A 21,621-nucleotide genomic window follows, 5' to 3' on the forward strand; every position below is an offset into this window, starting at 1 on the left:
TATTCAGATATAGAAACGGATGCCAGGCCTTTCTGACAGACTCCGGCTGAGTCAGAATAATAAGTAAGTTCTCTTTTATATAAGGGAAAACGTACAGAGGGGTCTTCTGTCATCCTGAATAGTTTTATTTAAACAATATCACATGGGGAAAAGATCTGGATCAGCAGTTCTCAGTCCAAAATGTTATATTGGTTAACTTACACTACTGTTTGAAATAGGGATGTCAAATTTCGATTATTTCCATGATCGATCGTCGTTTAAATTAACGATCAATTAATCGATTAATCGTTAACCATAATACTGCAAAATGCGTCTATTGCAGGCACGCAGTCAGCGGTATGACAGGATGTGCAAAAGCCACACACACACACACAAAACGCTTTCTCACTTGAATTAAAGAGGTTTTAGTCTGAATAAAATGCTAGTAGCAGGATTATAAAATGAATAGATGCGATTATGATCATTTGATAAAATGAAGAGAGCGCGCCATACTTTTGAGGTCATTTTACTTTGTTGACAGTTTCCAATCCCGCACGGAGAACGCTGAACGCACATCTTTAAATGGTTTTGTGGTGCTCGTTGTTGTATTTTAAAGCACAATTGCAATGTTTTCAACTGACATTATTGTATAAAGTTATCCGAAATGTGGAGCGCGTGTGACTGCGCTGCACATTAAGTGAACTACATCGGCGCTGCTGCACCAAAACACAGTTGCTCACATTAATTTGATCCTGCTGGATTCTGTCCTAGAAAATGTCAGATTTTTTAAAATCTCTGCTCTGATCGGTAAAGGGGCAGAGATTTCAGACCTCCGTTTATTAAGGAGATCTGTCACAAAACTCATCATCCGCGCCAACGTTTTTTGAGCAAATTTCAAAGCCGCACCCGCCCTCCATCCGCTGATTGTTTTGGGGTCTATGGCGATGCAATGCTTTGCTGATGCGAGCCGCAAAAAAAGCCATTGCCATTTGCCCATTAGCTCCGCCCACTACCGGAGAAACTGGTATGTCTTCTGCTTGTTCGAAAATGAATATGAATATTTCTAAATTTAATCCATTATTTTGACAGGAGAAGACAACAAAGAATAGTTTACATATAGCGTGTTGTTTAAGCGTGGTAAGACTCACGCTCTCTCTCTTTGCATGTGTGAGAAACAGCGCTATCAGTAAAGTGACGGTGAGTCATGCGCATTCACAAAGAGTTTACAGAGCGTCAAATACAGGTGGGCTGTGTGTCCATTGAGATGAGATGAAAAGTTCAGATCGCTTGAAGGAGAGAGAACTCTGAAGCTCAGATGCTGAAATTAATGCAAGCGTCATGCGCTTCAGTCTATGTAGTAAACAAACCTGCACGTCTCTGCCATTCATTAATTCACACAGAGACGCGCAGAACACGGATTTATATTTTAAACAACTTTTGCGGCTTAACATTTACAGATACTGGTACATATGGAGATTTGATTTGATTATTTTATGCTAACTTTGGCAAATTCCATGACTGTCCATATTAAAATGCAAGTTTCATTTTCATGACTGGATTTCGAGATTCCGTCCTCGTTTTTTGCTTCATGGAAATCATAGAGCAAATTTCAAAGCCGCACCCGCCCGCCATCCGCTGCTTGTTTTGCGGTCTATGGCGATGCAATGCTTTGCTGATGCGAGCCGCAAAAAAAAAAGCCATTGTCTGTTCTAGAAAGGATGCAGCAAAGATATTTAATGCTAAAGTATGAGGCATAGGCCTACGATGAGATGTGCTCTAGGTCACAGTGCAGTGCAAGTGAACGCGGCGCGCTGGTGCTTCCATGTCACGGTTATCATTGTCTGCTTTACTTGCTTTTTATTTATTAAAATAAATAAAATTTGTACAAAACGAAAATCGTTTTTAAGAAAGGTTTTCTACAAAGCAAAATTTTATGAAGTGAAAAATATCATGTCTGACGATTTACAAACTTCATTAAGTGGTAAAAACCATGTCTCCCGATATATTGCGCATCTTATGATCCTATCTAAAAAATGAAAATAATTTTTGATAAAAAAATGTTTGTAAAAAATATTTTAATGACACGGTTTTGGCGGTTATAGAGTTCTAATGACGGTGTTCAACTATAACCGTCGGTCTCACGGTTATATACTAACCGTCACACCCCTAGTCCCGCAGCCCTGCAAAGCGCACGATATAAAACAGTTATCTGATGAAATGATTAGTAACTACATTTCTATTGCATTTAATGTTGAAGAACTTTAATGTTGTTTCTATTTTAATGTACTTTAAAGTTTAAATCACATTAAAAGCTTAATTTGTACATTGTGAATGAATGATGATGCTTTTATATATCGTCACCGTCACTCACAGCCGCTCGCACGTGTTGAGTGCGCATGAGCCGCACGCAGCCCAACATTGAATCGGTTAACCGACCATCGATAGCCTTAATCGATTGCATCTCTTATCGACAATTAATCGATCATCGATTAATCGTTGACATCCCTAGTTTGAAAGCTGTTGGTGTTGTTTTTTGTTTTGAAAGAAATTAATACTTAAAGTGATTAAAAGTGACAGTAAAGACTTGTCATATTTTCAACAACAAAAAATGTTTATTAAAATATTAACTGTTCTTCTTTGGCGATTTCTTTAAAACTTTAAAAACAAAAAAAAATCTGCATATTCAGAACATTCAGCTTTTTCCTTCACAAGTAATAAATACAATTTTAAAACGTATCACAATAGAAAAAAGGCTATTTTAAATTGTAAGAATATTTCACAATTTTACACTTTTTGCAGTATTTTGATAAAATAAATTCAGTCTTGCAGAGCATGAGACACGTCTTTTGAATTTTTTAAATATTTTACCAAATTCAAACGTCTGAAAAGTAGTATACTTGGCAAACAAATAAACAAATATAGTTAAAAACAGAGGATGCAGAGTGACACGAGAGATATGGAACTAAGAAATTGATTCTCAGGGTCAACAGTCCATAATAAAGTTCGCTAAACATTATATTTGACAGCAGAATGTCACAACTGACAAATCAGAATCAAGTATCCCAGAGAACTCTTCAATTAATGATTAGAAAACTTTGTAAAATACAAAGCACTGCATATTCAGAAAACCATCTATGCACTGGTGCTTTAGATAACCCAGAACCCATTCAACTGATATGAAGAACCAATAATGTAACATGAAGAACCATATAATCGACTCAAAACCATAAAGTAAATCATGGTTCCTCAATAGAAGAACCACCATTAAAGAATGTAAAGAAAAGTAGTTTGAAAATATAAGTAATTCATTTTGCAATTCTTCGCCATGCTGCTATGTGTCTAACACTTTTAATAAGAAATATTAATAGTCAAAAGGAGCTTATATTCAGGAAATAAAAGAAAGCCACACTGATTCCCTCTTGCCAGACTCCAAGGGAGGTCTGAGAGAACACAAGAGGACATCCTAGAAGTCTCTTCATCTCATCTTTCTTTGTTTTGTTTTTTTCTATTCCCCTGACACATTATCCTCGCTCATAGTCTTTGCATCGCTCCATGTGCCAAATATTCTTATTCTTTGCCTCGTTTTTCTCAGTCAGTGTCTGTAATACTGCTGTTACGTGAACTTCTCCAAAGCTTCACTCTCCTGCCATTCTGGCTCAAGATCTGACGGCCGTGTCTCGCAGTTTCACTTTTCCCCTGCTCAAAGTGAATGACTGGTACTTGAACTCTGAAGACCAGGCTTTTTTTTCATTTTTTATTTTTTTTTAAATGGTGCCTTGGCAAGACCATCACAAAAGGTAGCCGTCATATGGTCCTTGATCACACATACACACACATTTTATCCGGGGGATATATCAACCTCGATAGGAGCTTAGAGTAAATGAAGTGTGAGATTTAAAAAAGGAAGCTTAACAAATGTCTCTCGCTCTTTCTCAGTTTCTCTCTGTCCCGTAGACTAAGAAGTGTGCTGTCAACTCTTCATATATCATCATCATACACTTGATTTATACACTGCAACACTTTCATTCACACACCTTTGTTTCCAATAAATTTAAGATAGTACATGAAAACTAAATAACAATACTAAGCAAGCCTAAAATTTTACAATTGAAAACTCTAAACTGAAATTCTAAATTGAAAAACTTGCTGAAAAGACGCTGAGTTGCAACGCAGGTTTAATTCTATAAAAACATTTTTTTTCCACTATTAACTAGTTGCTATGTATCATGCATATAACTAAAATATTGGCTGTATATTAGTACTTACTTATAAAGCACATATTAATGTTTTTATTTGCATGACAATGTATATGTGTGTGTGTGTTTGTGTGTACATATGCTGCTTGTGATACAAACATTTTATTAAAATGTAAAATATAAAATAAAAATCTACAACTCTGGCAATATATATATATATATATATATATATATATATATATATATATATATATATATATATATATATATATATATATATGTGTGTGTGTGTGTGTGAGTTTAGAAAAATCCCAATCTAAGTTATAAATCAGAAAAATGTACAAATAAAAACCACTTGACTAGTTGACTAGTTGACCAATTAGGTGACATATCAATACAATAAAAGCCACTTAAAGGCCAAAAATGTAAAATAGGAGTATATCTAATATAACCCACATGACAAGAAAAATCAACCTGTTCTGTTTTATGAGGTCAAAAGAAGTAGAAAATGAATCATGCAGCCGTCTAAGGATCAAAACCAGTTTTGGACTTCAGTTATGTCTCTCTGCATCTGTGTATGTGTTTGAGAGAAGGGAAAATGTGTGTGCATGCTGTTGCCACTGTGCTTTAGCTCTGCCTCGGGCTACCAGTCGCCCCGGGAGAGCAAGGGAAGTGATGAAAGAAGGAATAAAAAGTGAAAAAGTGCTGCAGATGGTTTTGGGCGCTACCTGTTTATTTAAGCCAGAACAATGACGCGCTTCAAAACACACGTCGTTGATCATGACACGGTTTTGGCAAAAGTTCATCTCTATGTTCTCTCAATGGGCTAAGTGTGTGGTTCAGTCTTGTCGGTTTTGTGCTTGAGAGATCCTAAATTTTAGAGATTTGCTTAACATGCTGTTTCGCATTGTGCTTGAAGCTATGGGATAAGAATAAGCCTGTAGTTTCCCTTTATTTTAACTTGCTCTCGCATGCAACCGGCCGCAGGTTTTAGTAAGTTTCCCTGGTCTTCGAGTGCTCAGTCTGTTGGATTGACAGCTAGAGAAGGGCTGCTGAGAGCGGACCTGTGGGCCAACATTTGATTCCACTGACACCAACAGGAAACATAATCACTGTGTCAAATCTCTTTATACACAATCGTTTTAATAATAGACGCCTTTGTATGAACTGATTTATTTCATGGCCAACTGGCTCAAATTTCCATTCACAAAGCCAAACGGTGAGGAACGTTTTTTTTTTTTTTTTGGCAAGATGCATGTGGCAGTTCTAAAGATGAATTTGTTTAGCTCAAAGGAAAAGTTCACCAAAAATGAACATTGTGTCATTATTTACTCAACCTCATGTTCTTCCAAACATTTTTTTTTATTTCTCTTTTCCATGTAAATGAAGTCTGGCACTGTCAATCTCAACAATGACAAAAAAGCACCATAAAAATATCTTAGAAGTACATGTATAAGTACAAAATAAGGTATTGTATGAGTCACAACCCAAAATGAAAGTCTTTATTCACAAATAAATATTGATATGTTCATGAAAGTTCATGAGAAAGTAGTGGTCTAACTCTTCTCCCGAGTCCAATTCTTTCCAGTTCACTCATTTAAGATTCATTTATCTGATTCACAAAAACAGATAACCTGAATGAATCATTCATTAACTGACTCAATGATTCAGTCACAGCATTTAACAGTTAGATACATTTTTATTGCATGTAAAAAAGTAACCATTAAACTATTCAAAATATCTGCTTTTGACAGAATTGACATTTTTCAGTGAGCTATCCCTTTAAAATGATCCCTTTGTAGATTTTTTTTAACTGTAGTTTTAATTCATAAACAGTCTCTTGCAAAAGTAAAAGGTCTAATTAAACTGAATGCATTTTCCAATTAAACACAAGCATCTGTGTCAAAAATGCAAATGTCATGTTGTCAGTGGTGTTATATTTATACACTTTCTTCTGTTGCACTCAAGTCTGAAAGTCTGTCTGTGCACCCCACTAAAAACCAGCGTTCTCGCTGATCTCCTTTGTTGCAGAATGCAACACAATATTTATGCACGACCGCATGAGATTCCTGTGTTGCCCTGATGCACAGAGAGAGGGGAGAGTATGTGGAACCGTTTAATTACCCCTGAATCTACTCGTGACATGATGGGTGAACCGCAGTGTCTGTTTAAATTTGGCTCCCAGCCACAGACCGTGCAGAGAAAGCACAGTCCACTCTCCACAGCTCCAGATGACACAAAAAACACAGCACATGTACAGAGAGGGAGAGTGACAGCCAGAGATAATGTGACATTAAAGCAAATAGCCAAGAGAGGAGGTTTACAAGAGACAAAGTGCTGAAAGATACATTAGTACAGAAATTTAATTCAGTTCTATTCCTCGAACTGACAGAAATATGGCCTTCAGCTTGGCTCCAGGCTAAATAAAATAGTCCCAAATTCAACAAAAAATACTTAGTTGCCATGTAGTTGCCATTGGTGAAACTCAAGATTATTACTTTTTTTATTACTAGTTTCACAATACAGCTTCGGACTTCAGTTTATTTGAATCAGACTCTCGGTCAGTGAATCAATCGTTCAGAGACATTACTGAGTTATACTGACTCCTTCACGTAACTGCAAGTCATTTTTTGGTAATGTACAATTCGCAAGGGACCAGAAAATGTTTCTGTGATGTAAAAAATGTGTCACAAATGAATCTGACAGCATCAAACTTGTACAAATTAATAGTGCATTCAACTAGTAAAATCCCACGTTTAAATAAATATTAAAGTAATAATAATAAAATAAAATAAACCCGAATAAAATAAAAACTACACTAAAAGCTAAGGTTAAAGAGATGAGAATTACCCCATGATTTACTCATCCTTAAGCAATCTTTGGTGTATATGATTTTCTTATTTCAGACAAATAGAATGGGAGTAATATTTAAAAATGTTGTCTGAAAGAAGGTAAATTTCATTTTTGGGTGAAATATCTCTTTAAAAGCTTATAAGTAAATACTGATTGATTCTGAAATTTGTCAACTAAAAAAAATATATAAGTTAATTTTACAAGGCAACCTCATTTTTTTATTTTATTTTTTTGCCTGGAGATCTGACAAGCAAACAAGCACACACATGCAAACTAATACATAACTAGTAATGAAATCTGACTCATCTGGAAATGCTTGTCTAAGGATATCATTGAAATTCAATAACAGGTGCACCACTTCCCAACACCCTGCACTCAGTATCTAGCCAGTAATCTAATGCACAGCATATGACACCCAGGTGTAAGCACACACTAAATCTAAATAACAGAACACTCTGCTTATTAATAACTAGGCCTATGTATTATGAAGAGGAAGCTAAATGTGCAAATCCCTGAGCCAAGTAAGTCTAACGTCTAATAGGGCCAACATAAGACTGGACACAACAGGATGTGATACGTAAAAAGGTCAATAAGGACAAACTACTTCCACGGCTACAGAGAAAAAAATTCATGCTACAAAAAAAAATATATATATATATTCTACAGGTGACCTTCAAGTTCTCTACAGCACTCCAGAATGAAGAAAAGAGCAAAACAGAGAGAGAGAGAGAGAGTATACAGAAATATAAAATAAAAAACACAGAATCATAAATAAACACAAGCGCTTTGCTAGTAACAAGTTACCTTTCCAAGAAGCAGTGGACAACAAAAACTATATAGCGCTATTTTATGAAAAGAATCAAAAGTTAAATTCAGCTGTTTATTATGTTTATTCATGACACGCAGAAGAAGAAAAAAACATTGTGGCCAAAAATTAAGAAATACTTGGTGAAGAGGGCAGAGATGTATAGTAACGAAGTAGAACTACTTCACTACTGTACTTAAGTACTAAAAGGCGGTATCTGTACTTTACTAGAGTATTATTTTTTTCTCCTACTTCCACTTTTACTTCGGTACATATTTTCGCTGAGTTTAATACTTTTACTCCGATATTTTGTTTATGTGCTGCATCGTTACTCGTTACAATTATAAAAATGTTACGAATCATTCCATTACAAACCACTGCCAGAACTGTAGAAGGCATGGCAGGTTTGATGAAGCTGGCACATCATTGAGCGAATCAAGCGAGACGCGTGCTGACTGAACTGCTGTGAAGAGAGAGATGAACACCGAGCCGAGCCAGATAATGACTCGTTCACGAGTCAATAACCGGTTGCATCGGTTTTCGGATGACCAGTAACGTTAGTTCTTTCTGACAGTTCGATTCAATAAACCAGTTGAAGAAAACAGTTCACCGATTCTTTTGCGCTCGATGCAATGGCGTCATTGGCGTTGACTGCACTTGGGCTCATAACATTAACACAGAATCAGTTCAGAATCAATCACCAAAAGAATCAGTTCGGTTCCAGACGCTCTGTGTGTCGGTTTGCTTCACGCTAAATCACACATGCGCAGTATCATCAGCTCCTCGGTTCACGAATCGGACGCGTCTGACAGAAACGGTTCTTGACTCGTGAACGAGTCATTATCTGGCTCGGCTCGATGTTCATCTTCAGTTCTCTCTTCACAGCAGTTCAGTCAGTGTACTGTTTGAGTCAATGAATTACTCCGGGATATTGGTTTGTTTTAACTCAGAGGGAGTGTCAGACACATTAAACAAGTTAACAGCTTAATTCATCTGTGGATTAATGCGTATTGGAGACGCGAACTGTTTAAAACGATTCAGTTCGATTTGGTGAACTGTTTCAAAAAGATCCGGTTACATCGAATGATTCGTTCGCGAACCAGATATCACAAACTGCTTTGTTTTTAACTGTCTTACAACCAGTGTTGGGTAAGTTACCCAAAAAAAGTAATCCACTACAAATTACTAATTACTGCTCTAAAATTGTAATTTGATTACATTACTGATTACTGCAAGTAAAAAGTAATCAGATTACTAATTACTTTACTTTCAAGTTACTTTGAAAACCTATTAAACCTACAAGGAAAAAAACTACAAACAAAGTGAAACTCAGTTCTTTCCATAATTTAATATTGACTGAAAAATATTACAGAAATATGAAAACAGCAACTTGAATTAAAGATCCAATGCATTTCTATAACTTAACATTCTTAACATAAACTTGCCTAACAATGAAAACTATAGTCTTTTTAAATGTATATACAGTATGTCTTAACTACATATGGGCTGTCGTTCCATGGAAGCTTCTATTATTACAAGTCCAGATGTCTGCGGTTGTGGAGACGTATTCCAAACGCTCGAATGTTTTTTTTTTCAGTTCATACTCCATATCCGCATAGGGCTGTCACTTTTCATTCGAAAATCGATTGCACAATCGATCGGACCAACCAAAAAAAGTTTCGAAAATGAAAATAGGGAATCGATTTTGACTGGGTTCGGGCTTGCGCTCCGGTTTGTGAGGTAAATTAATATTAATTGATAGGTAAATCGATTAGCGCGAGAAAGATGTGAAATGGATGCTGAGTATGTGTAACGGAGGCTTGCCTCTGGCGAAAATACGTTTTGGTTGCACCACCAACTAAAGCAAAGTTCTGAGGTGTGGAAAAGTTTTGACCATGTTTATAATGAGAATAATGAGTGAATAATCACCATCAGTGAGCGCAGGAACACATTGAAGACATCTACAGTGGATTCATTCATTTTCCTCCACAAAAACATGTAGATCTAGCCTAATCTCTGTTAGTAAAGGTTTTTCAAATGATAACTATATATTCATTAAGGCTTAAATGCATAATGTGGACAGAGTATTTACGCTAATGTTGGCATTATTATTTTATTAAATGTCATCTGATATGAGAAGCAAACCCGGCGGAGCCTTTATCTTAATTTCGTTATTGCCAAATACCATATCTTAATTTAATCTGTTAAAAAAGATCGTTTTCATTGGTGCGTTGGTTTATTTATAGGCTATGTCTATTTAGAGTGCTGAGATACGATGTTACAGAGGACTTATTTTATTTCTTTATTCCAACTTCCAAGTGGCCTAGTCTACGTTAGTTATGAATAAATTATGTTAAAACATGTATAAATGACTCATTGTTGACAAAAGGCAAAAGAGCTGTGCGTGTATGCGCACATCTGAATGTCGGGCTGCGCTGCACACTGGTTCGGGGTTTAAAAGGCTGTCAATCAAAATGTACGGCTCGGGCCGAAACCTGTCGAGCTCTGGTCCTGTCGGGCCTAACTTTTAATATTTTTTCGTACTAATACATTTGTAACGCAAGTAACTTAATTTTATTGACATCAGTAACTGTAATCAAATTACATTTATTTTAAATGTAATGAGTTACATTACTGCGTTACCACGAAAAGTAATTAGAATACAGTAACGCGTTATACCCAACTCTGCTTACAACAGACACGGAAGAGAAGACAATGCTGAATAAAGTCGTAGATTTAGCTATTTTTGGACCATAATGTATTTTCGATGCTTCAAAAAATTCTAAATGACCCTCTGATGTCTTAGGGGTTTGAAACAACATGAGGGTAAGTTATTAATGACATCATTTTGCAAATTGGGCTAACTAACCCTAGTAACCCTTTTTTGTTTACAAGAAGTTACAGTCAAAGGAATTGTTATTGTCCTTTAGGTTAATCATTTGAAATAGTAAAAACAATATGTTCCAACTTTTGACTATTTTCTTTAATAGCTACATAACACAATACTTCTACTTTTACTTTCAGTACTTGAGTAGTAAATTTTAAAATAGACTACTTGCAATACTTAAGTACAAAAAATGTTGAATACTTTAGTACTTCTACTTAAGTGTGGTGCTTAAAGAGCACTTCTACTTCTACTCAAGTCACTTTTTTGATAGAGCACTTGTACTTTTACTCAAGTATGGTTCTCTAGTACTTTATACATCTCTGGAAGAGGGTGAAAACAGACAGACAAGAGACGGATGCAGATGAGAGAAACCGTGAGAGAAAGAGAAACCAGCATCATTCCCAGACTCTCCATATAATCATTCCCATCCACCCCAAATCCTGGCCCGATGTCAGCCTGCACTTCACCCGGCAGCCAGCGAACAGCCCGCTATTATAGGATTCCTCCAGTCTGCGTCCAGTGCGGTCGGGCGCGGAGTGTCTATTTCAGAAGATTTAGGCTGAATACAGACGACTCGCAGTCTCGTAGTCCCAGTGTCGCCCATCCCAATCAATCCCAGGAGGCCATGGGGCAGGGTAATGAAATGGGACGCCTGGTAATTATGCAGTTGTGAGTAATTATCAGGTTGTTTCACAAGCACATTAAAGTCCCCGATGCACCATTTTACAAACGTGTGACATCGGGATGGCCTTTTTTACAAAGGGACCCCCCTATCAGAGTCATGTTCCCACACTTTGCCACCTGCAGGGGGCAGTGTCTTCATATGCACCGACCACCTCCACCCTAATCTGGCATCTCACATGGTATTTATGTGGGGTTTTGGGCACACATGGACCCTGTAACCCACTGCTAATCCTACAGTGTGAATTCACAACCTCGTAACCACAAGTTTGAGATCCGAAAGGCAATCTGACAAGCATGTGAAGGCCTATCCTACACCATACTGACAGATGAACGGGCCGCTGATAGCTCTGACAAGAGCAATTTTCACAGACGGTAGTTTAAAGTGTATGAGGGGAGTAAACTGGAGACATAACTCTGGTATAATTACAGGGACGGGAAACGAAGAGGAAAATCTATCACTCTGCCATCGTTTAACAACTAAGATGGATCTCTTCGTCTGTGATCGTCCGAATGGCCTCCCCGGAGGCAGTACAACAGAACTGCAAACTCTGGGTGTAATTCATGATAAATCTGTGTGTGTGTGTGTGTATGTGAAAAAGAGATACCCGTCCCCCTTCTCGACACTCATTGGAGTGTGCGTCTCTGGAGAGCATGTCTGAGCGTTTATTTGGCTTAATTACTATGCTGCATTCACAGAGGGAGTGAGAATGAATGACACTTCACTTAACGACTATCCTCTCCTGGCCAACTACTGTCTGCCCACCGCCTTCATTAAACCAGCCACTCTCTTCCCCTCACGCAGCCTCTTTGCCACTCTTCCTCCATCCTTTCCTCTCTTACTCTCTCTCATTTTAACACTCAGACACTGTGTGGGTGTAAACAGCAATCTGTCATACTGCAGAGCATCAAAAGAGCCATCAAGCACCTGTGAACTATGCCACTGCATTACACACACACAGCTCTATCACCATGGCCAGGTGTCTAATTATCTAAGCCTGCCTCCATTCTCACACATCTTGCAGGCCAAAAACACATCAGACACATTTTCTGTCTCGGACACATATACGATGACTCACTCCCAATTATCCAATAGGAAAACAAGTTATCGTACAGTACAAGTTACTGTATGTGGGGCCTGATAAGGGATCTTTTTTTTTTTTTTTTACAAAATAGTTTTGTCAGTTGTGGTTACCAGAATAATTGTATAAAGTACAGAAAAACTGTAAACACATTTATGGCCAAAAACTGTAATTTAACATGAACAATTGACTGTTAACCAGTAAATTCAACAATTACTATTAAATTCTGTTTTGTCCCTTAAAAATTAAATAAAAATAATGCAATAAACATTCATTAAACGGAAGATGTAACATAAAGCCCAAATGTACTTAACTGATGACATAAACTATTAAAAAACATGATTATTTAAATAAAATACTTTCAAATGTGGAGTGTCATGCAGGGAATTCTGGGAATATCGGTTTATGGACTTTTTTTTACTGTAAATTATACATGGATTTCTTCTATTATTGTAAAATTAACAGCATTTTACTGTTAAATTACATTAAATGTACATTAAATTACATTAAATGTACATACATTTTTTTTTATATTATATCAATATATTATATAAATACATATTAAAATACCATGACAGTAAATGAGATTAACTCAACACTTCGGAATCAAAATAAACAATATAATAATATTTGCTCAAAATTCACTCAAACGTAATAAAAAAAATGTAGACTTTTAATATTAGATTGAAAGGAATAGATTTTGGAGGTAAAATGCAGACATCTGAATGATATGTTACTATTTTGCATACTATAAGTTTTTTATTTCTGCTGGCTATTTACGGTTTATACGATATCTGGTGATCAAACTAAATTTTAACAGACCTGTATAAAATATTACAGTACACTGTTTTTTAACAAGGCATAATATGATAAAGTAGCAAGCAATTTAATCTTTCTTTTTTTCATATCTAACGATGAGCGATATTTTGACAAACATTTAGTTCCATATTTCTGTGGCCTGCCCTGCTCCAAAAATCTGTTCCACACAAATGTCACACAAACACCAATTATCATTTGAGTGGCGTTGGTTGTGTTACATCACACAGCATTTTCGCAATTGTTGGAAATGTCTGGTTTGATCACAGTTTCAGAGGATTCAGAAATCAGTTAAATTATAAATATTAGTTAAATAGTTCTTATTCTGTAAAATAAAATATTTTCCCATTGGATGTGATCCATTTTGACATCCCAAGTGGATTTTGTGCATAGCAGTGAAGCTTCTCTTTGTATTTATCTGAATACAACTATCAATCAAACTAAATCCAAATCCATTACAACATACAAAAAAACTCTAACATGAATCAGAGAAAACACAGCCATAAAGTGCACAGGTGGCATTAGTTTGGAAAGCATTTTGATGACGCGATGTGAGACTGTTTTCCTACAATGCTTCGGGCCATCCAAGCACAACAGTGTTAACTCAGAGAAGCATGTGATTGATCACAGGTGGACCTGCATCTTTCATATAATAAAGTCTCCAGCCTTTCCTCTTAAAGAGCAACAACTTGTTTCTTAAATCCTCTCTCTTGCTCTCCATTGCCTAGCTCTTTCTTTCCTAACAACATTCTCAGAAAAATAATATTTTTCACTCCTCCTTCACTCTCAGTCTCTATAAAAGAAATGAGAGGCCGTTAAACGACTCTGGTGGGGTAAACCCATGCCACACACAGACCTTACAATCACCACACCAGAAGCACAGATTGACCGACAGAACAGAAGGCTATATTTACCAAATGAGGGAGAGAGAGATCACCGCCACACATAGATGCGTACACTTTTGGTCATGTTCCTGAACAAAGAACCACAGCAAGCCTGCTAAGCTTACATTAAAAAGGGAAACAACCCAAAATATGCCAAAAATCCTGCCGCTTATTTTCGTGAGAGATGAAAGCTCTGGGTTACAAAGAGGCTGCTATAGTCTGGATCTCTCTGCTGTCTCCTTTAAAATAGCACAGTCCAGAGAATAACATGTTTGCTGTTACCACCATTCACGCACAGCGACCAGCATCACCCAAGCCTTCAGATGCAATGTACTGTGTGTCTAGTATCATAGAATATGCTTCAAAATATATAATGTGTGCGAGCATGAGTATGCATACTTGTTATAATGTGTGCATATGGCAATTCATCTTGTTACAAAGCTAGTAAATGCAAAGGTATTTCAGTTTCAGTACAAGTTAAGCGGAATTGGCATTTGTGGCAAATGTTTTTTCACACTAAAAATGTCCTAGCTATTCCTCTTCTTCTAAAAGGCAAAATTCTAGATTACAATGAGGCAATTACATTGGAAGTAAACGAGAAACATCTGTAACATTAAAACACTCACTGTTTCATTAGTATAACCACAAAACATAGACCATAATCATAAGTTAACATGATTTCAGTGTGGAAAAACACTTTAGTTACATCTAATTTCGACAACTTTGTTGCCATGACAATAGAACCCGATAAACCCTAAAATTAGTGTAAAAATAGATTCACAGCTCAAACAATACACATTTTAACAGGAATTAATGTTAGTGCTTTTATCAAATTAGAAGCTTCACGTTTCACTTTATTAGTGCTTCGCTGTAACCTTGATTTTTGTATTTCCTTTTTGTTTCAAGAAAATGACAGAGTCAAAATGATATATGTGCAAATCAGCATGGTGTGGATTGAGCCTAACATGCATTAAACCAGGAATATTCCTGTAATGGATTGCTGTAAAATCACTTTGATGGCTTGAGAAAATAGACTTCTGGCCGCAAATGCAGAGTCATTACCCACGATACCTCATTCAGAGTTCACAAGCTGTATGACAGGGTTCCAGTGCAGAGTTTAGAGCTACAGGACAGTGCAACTGGAAAAATTATGTAGAAGATCCAGTACATGCACTTTGAACACATGGAAACAATGTGTCAGGGTAAAACGAGACTAAATCACATGCAAGAGAGTGAGAGAGACTATCAAACTAGACAGAAATGAGACAGCAGGGTGACAGTTATGGAATCATATATAAATATATATAATAAAATGATAAAAAGTCCAATTTAAGAATAAATAGGTGTACAACAGGTAATGAAATTAAAAAAAAAGGTAATAAAGCTCATGGTGATGAGTCTGGTAACAAAACTTACCATTGTAGGAGAGCTTGAGTCTGGGCACGTTCTTTTTGGTGTGCTGGGGTGCAACTCGGTCAGGTAACACCACCCCACACAACAGCAGAAAAATCCCAACTAGGTAATCCATGGTGCTGGAGCGCTGGCCTCCAGCCCAGGGGGGCTTGTAGCCCAGAGTATCAAGAGTAAAGTGCTTCCCTCTGGGATAGCCGAGCTCTTCGGAGTCCCTCCTTACTTCAAAAGATCCAGCGCCTGGAGCTTCTCCCCAAGGAGGCAATCCAAAATCAAATCCCAAGCGAAGCAGGAGACAGGGGTTCACATGGCTCCATGTGGGGGGGGGCGTTTAACCGGATTTGGGGGTGAAGGTGTACTCCTCAGGGATGTGCTCTCGGACCCTGGTGGGGAGGACCGGTGAGTGGGTTTGTGTGTTTGTGGGAGAGGTAGAGTTTCAGTAAGGGATCTGGCAGACCCTCTCTCTCTCCGCTCAAGGTTCGTGCACACACACTCTCTCACATACACTCACAAGACTGCTTCTGCTTGTGTCCACGGCTCAGCCTGAATGAGAGGGAGAGGGAGAGAGAGCAGTACACCATCCACCGGAGCGCAGGAGGGGAAGGGGAGGGGAGGAGAGGGAGGGGGAGCAGCTGAAGGGGGAGGACGAGGGAGCGGAGCTGAAAGGAGAGGTATGCGAAAGACTCTTCTGCAAAGGTTTGGTTGCTCTGTGTCCTTCTTTTCTGCATTGCTTATAGGCTACACCTACAATGCATTGTCTTCCCACCTGCTCTCTCCTTTTTTGGCTTTCTGGCAGACCATCATATTTCATCACAGCCTCTAGAATACTTCTGTGTGTATGTATGTTAGCCTGGATTTAATTGTTTGAGTCATAATAAAATAGTGATAATGATAATTATATAAAAGGTTAGATTAATATAGCATACATGCATATAAAATCTAATATAAATATCTATCTATCTCTCTATCTATCTATCTACGATTTATGTTATAAAACAATAGCAATAGAATGAATAAATACATTAATTAATTAATAAAAATAACATTAAATAAAATATAGAAAAATCATCGGCCACATTAAAGTATTTCTATTTTTGCCATTGTTAGAAATATTTCTATCTATTGTCCATAAACCAACTTCAGCTTTTTTATCAAAATGAGCAAACCAATGAGATTTACTAATAATACTTAAAACGTACATTAAATTAAAACGTAATACATAGAGCTAGACTATCCAGCATTCTTACTTCTCACTCACTCTCTGCTTGTTGTAACAAAGCCTCTGATAGACAGAGGTGTTAATGTGTGATTTTTCACCCCTGAGTGCTAAAGACAAAAGTGCCTCCGAAACACCAGCTGAGTGTGTGAAGGTATTTCACAACCTTGCAAATTATAAAAAAAAAAAATCCCCAGATCTCTCAATGCCTTTGGCATGTCTGTATGTAAGTGTTTCCTGCTTTCATGAGCAGGTCTCATCACCTTTACAACCAAACGCTCTTAAGGTGTTTACACCACATAGAACGGTGGAGATGATGGACAGACACTACACTTCCTCCTTAGGTATCAGGAGGCTAAAAAACATCCACCTGCTGCCTGGTCTCTATCCCAGCAGATCCGCTGACATGCCGAGGTTTTCCTCTGGTCGTCGCTCTTCTGTACAACAACTATGTGGAGGTGGTTTGTCAGGGCACTTTGACTAATGATGTCTTAATGAATTTGTGCACTAAAACCAGATAGCTCATTGACAACTAGTTTCCAGAAGCCTGTCAGTAGCAAAGTGGTAAATATAGCCTCCGAAACATGAGATCCACAGAGGAGTGGCCTCCTTGAAACACATCGAATGGATCCTGGCTTTGATAAATACAGCATTCGTGTTGAAGATGAAAGCTTGCTAAGTGTTTGTGCAATCTTTATTGCAAATGCAACGTGTCTTCAAAACCTGTTGGTGTGGAATGATTTGTGCAATCTACTGTACAAATAAAAAATTTAAATTATTACCGGTCTGTCACTAACGACTAGGCCTATAGGCAAATGTTCACACTGCAGGCATGTGTATACATGCAGGAGCACATGAGGGCATGTATAAATCAATGACACAAAGGTGACTTCTTGCAGCCACGCTTTTGTTCAAGGAATGACTAAAGGAAATATAAGTTATGGTTGGTGACGCAAAAGCATTGGCATTATTGTCTAATTTTCCAGTTAAAATAAAAAAAAAAAAATCTTAAAATGAAGCAAATTTACTTCAGAAAGGGAATCAAAACCGGATGATAAAAATAAATAATTAATTGAAATCACAATATATAAATTAATATATAAAATTATATATATATATATATATATATATATATATATATATATATATATATATATATATATATATATCTGTGTGTGTGTGTGTGTGTGTGTGTTTAAAAGATTATATGAATTGTCACATATTTCTAGGACCAAGATTCAAGGTTAAAAACTTAAAAAGATTAGTGTATATATAACAAAAAATATGGCAAAAATAATAATTGTTATATACATACACACATTTATGTGAAAGCCTCTTTACGTGAATTGAACCTTCACTCTCTCATTCAACTAGGCTTTCCCTTCCTGTATTATGTTCTTTAGAGGTCATTATCATGAGTATTACGATAACTGCTGGGCCACTTTCAAGGTTTCACTCCACCAGAAGGAACTTCCTGTTTGAGAGGTCACACTTCCTGCAAGAGGAACACACTGCAGTGACGTCTCTCAAAGTCATGTACAGTAAGTCAGCAGATATCAGTAAACCACATGCACTTCCCCTGTGACTCCTGAAAGCGTTTGGTTTAGGTGAAAGGAGAATGATGGGAGGGGAGGAGAGGAAGGATGGATGGAAAAAGAGAGGAGTCAGTCCACTCTACCCACATTCTCCACTCGCCGTGATGACAGCTCAGACGCCTTGGTCTGCTCAATCAACACATGGCCCAGTGAAAGAGAGAAAGAAATAGAAAGAGAGAGAGCCGTAAAAACACATCCACAAATCACATCTACTCATGAACAACAAGCCTGAAGATTGATAGACTGGAATTCTGCATATCCAACATCACAAGTAACGCTGTTTTATTGCAGTTATAAGGTTAGAGATAGATAGATAGATAGATAGATAGATTGATAGATAGATAGATAGATAGATAGATAGATAGATAGATAGATAGATAGATAGATAGATAGATAGATAGATAGATAGATAGATGCATGTGTTTACACACAACCCGTAAAGGTCCCGTAAAGACACTTTACATCAGGATGTGACGATAATGTACGAGTTGAAAACACTAGGCACGAACTTTCACTTAAGCTGGCGAACGATATCAGCTTCAGCGTGGGAAGTGAGGAGCTAACTGATCCCTGCTTCAGTACAGTTTGCACATATTTTTTTGTCGCAAACGTAGATCTGCCTTCAAAACACTTGGTAAAAGGGTCACGCGATAATGTACGTCATCACTACGATACACCCTTTACGGCATTAGTTCTGGCTTTAGTTCACACCAAGCTCGTTCAGGGACTGAGCCTGGCAATGTTACCAGGTCCCCGACCCGGGATCAATCACGGAATCAATCCCGGGATGTATTCACGTTCACATAGAAGGCGACCTGGCAATGTTCCGGCAATTTCCCAGGTCCAATGTGCAGTGTGAAACGGGCTATAGATAGATAGATAGATTTGCTTGGCAATGACAGCACCAAAAACAAGCGCCACTCTCTTAAGAGAGTATGCAAGTAACCCGAAGGCTTCATCACACTTAATAATAATCACTGGAACAGTAAAGTCCCTTGAAACACATCTTCAATTACTTGAAGTAATAGAGAGGTGTTCCACAGCAGAGGAGACAGGGGAGATGAGAGAGCATGAACTTTGATAATGTTGTGGGCCAAGGTAAAGACACCTGGCAATGCTCACATTTTATGCTTCAAAATTCAATACTTGAAACTTTTTTACGTTTCTATAATAGAAAAAAATGTCAAACTTTTTCTGCTTGTTTCATTCCATCACTGTGAACCTTAATGATGAAACACAGAAGCTGCACTGAATTTGTCAATTTTCCTCAGAACTCGAGGGTGTGTTTGACTCATTTAGTACCTCCTGTCCACTTCCATTTCGGAAAAGGGGTGTTTCCTCTGTTTCATCAGAGGAGCAGAGGTCAGAGGTCAGCCTTCATTTCACAAAAGAGGTCACAGTCCTTGTCATGTGGGCAACGGAAGTTTCATAATCCACCGTTCCACCCTCCACATGCCCCCACCTTATCACCCTCCCCTTCATGAATGCTTTCGATATTAAATCTTTTTGACAAACTTTGTAAACAGAATGTAAATAAGCAGTGATGAACCACATTATGTATGTATGGGTAAAATGTATGGGTAAGAGTGGCACCCTCATAAAAACATCAATGAAAGAGTGTCAGGGTTGAGAATCTTGGCAGAATATTTTTTATCATTAATTTCTTCCCATCTATCACCGTAGAGGAAGCATCCCGCAGCGTCTTCGCCACAGATGCATCCGTTCCAGCAGTGCATCAGCGGGGTCTTCGGATTTCAGGAGTGATTTACAGAGCAGAACAGAGGAAGAAAGAAAAGAAGGGGAAAAAAAAACTTTCATCTGATTAATAAAGTCTGACAGAGTCTGGACTTGTCTTACAGGTGATGTAATGTGAGGCAGCAGGATGAGGTTGAAATATATCGCTGTGTAATTTGGCATGGGAGAATCTCAAGTTAAAATGAGTACGAATGGAAAGGCTGGATCTCTTGAATAGTTTTATTAGTGAATCATCAAGTTACAGTGTAATTGGTGTAGTCTAATACTTGATTCCTATGACCTGGTGCTTTTTAATGAATCAAAGATATACAGCACAACCAGACTCTCATGAAACTTTATTGTTAGTGAATCAAAAACAAGTTGCAAAACCAGTGAAGTCTGTTTCCTGAATGAATGACTCTTATAAACAAGTTCTTTTAAGTGAATCAAAACCATACAGTTCAACCAGTGTAAAGTAGTCAACATTTGAAATGGATCAAAACCTTTTATCGAAGCCTAAAACAAAACGTGTTCTTGTCTTAATACAGCTTTGATGAACTTCATGTTTTGATCCACTTCAAATGTTGACTACTGTAGTCTCATTAGGTTTGTTCGAGATGAATTGGCACTGCACAGACCAATCAGTGTAGAATTCAAAAGCATAAAGATTCATCTGTTCTCCAATTACTCTTACAGTACTTTGATAACATACGCCGATTTGGCTGCACAGCGCCAATGCATCTCGAACAAGCCTATTCTCAAACTAATTATTCTTGTCTGTGGTTCCTTTAAGTGCATCAAAAACACAAAGCACACCATTGTAGTCTGATTCCTGAACGAATTACTCTTATGATCCAGTTCTTTTTAGTGAACCAAAAACACTAATCTGAGCGAATGGTTATTTTAAGTCTGACAAATCCAACGCTATCTCACGACCAATTCGTACGTATTTTACAAGGTGGCTTATTGGTACGAATTTGTACGACCTCACTCGTACGATTTTATACGACCCCAGTGACGGTTAGGTTTAGGGGCGGGGTTAGGTGTAGGTCATTCGTGCAAATTCATACGAATTGTGCAACTCGTAAAATACGTACGATTTGGCAACAATCGTAAGAATTTGTACGAGTGTGGTCGTACGAATTCGTACGAATAAGCCACCATGTAAAAATGTATGAATTGCCGTGAGATCGGGTTGGACAAATCCTTCACTGAACAAAATCCATCAGAGCAGTTACTGTATCAACATCTGATCCATTTAATGAACACACACTGATATAGGACTACCAAAACACATGAGAACTTTTTGGTACTTTTTCTCGTTAATGAAAAGATTAATTACAGCCTCATTATCTGCTTTAACAGACTTCTGTTTCTAAAAAGAAGACACGTTAAACTGCTACTGAAGTATTCAGGTCAGAACAAACAGTTCCAGGATAGATACTGAATCGGCTTTCAATGAATGTGGAGGTCTCCGTTCTGG

At 37.5% G+C, this 21,621-nt stretch overlaps 1 protein-coding gene across 2 annotated transcripts in view; it reads right to left on the reverse strand.

Moving 5' to 3' along the window:
* Positions 1-21,621, reverse strand: part of LOC113047817 (semaphorin-3aa) — a 78,168-nt gene that overhangs the window by 20,221 nt on the left and 36,326 nt on the right. The window contains exon 1 of one of the 2 annotated variants that reach the window (XM_026209132.1): positions 15,600-16,377. The exons of the other annotated variant lie outside the window; for it this stretch is intronic. Coding sequence (XP_026064917.1) covers positions 15,600-15,711 — 112 coding nt within the window. The 5' untranslated portion in view covers positions 15,712-16,377. Of the gene's footprint in view, positions 1-15,599; positions 16,378-21,621 lie in introns of those variants that run through there. 2 annotated transcript variants of the gene reach the window in all.

The sequence above is a fragment of the Carassius auratus genome, chromosome 29 (assembly GCF_003368295.1).
Source record: "Carassius auratus strain Wakin chromosome 29, ASM336829v1, whole genome shotgun sequence".
Lineage (NCBI taxonomy): Eukaryota > Metazoa > Chordata > Actinopteri > Cypriniformes > Cyprinidae > Carassius > Carassius auratus.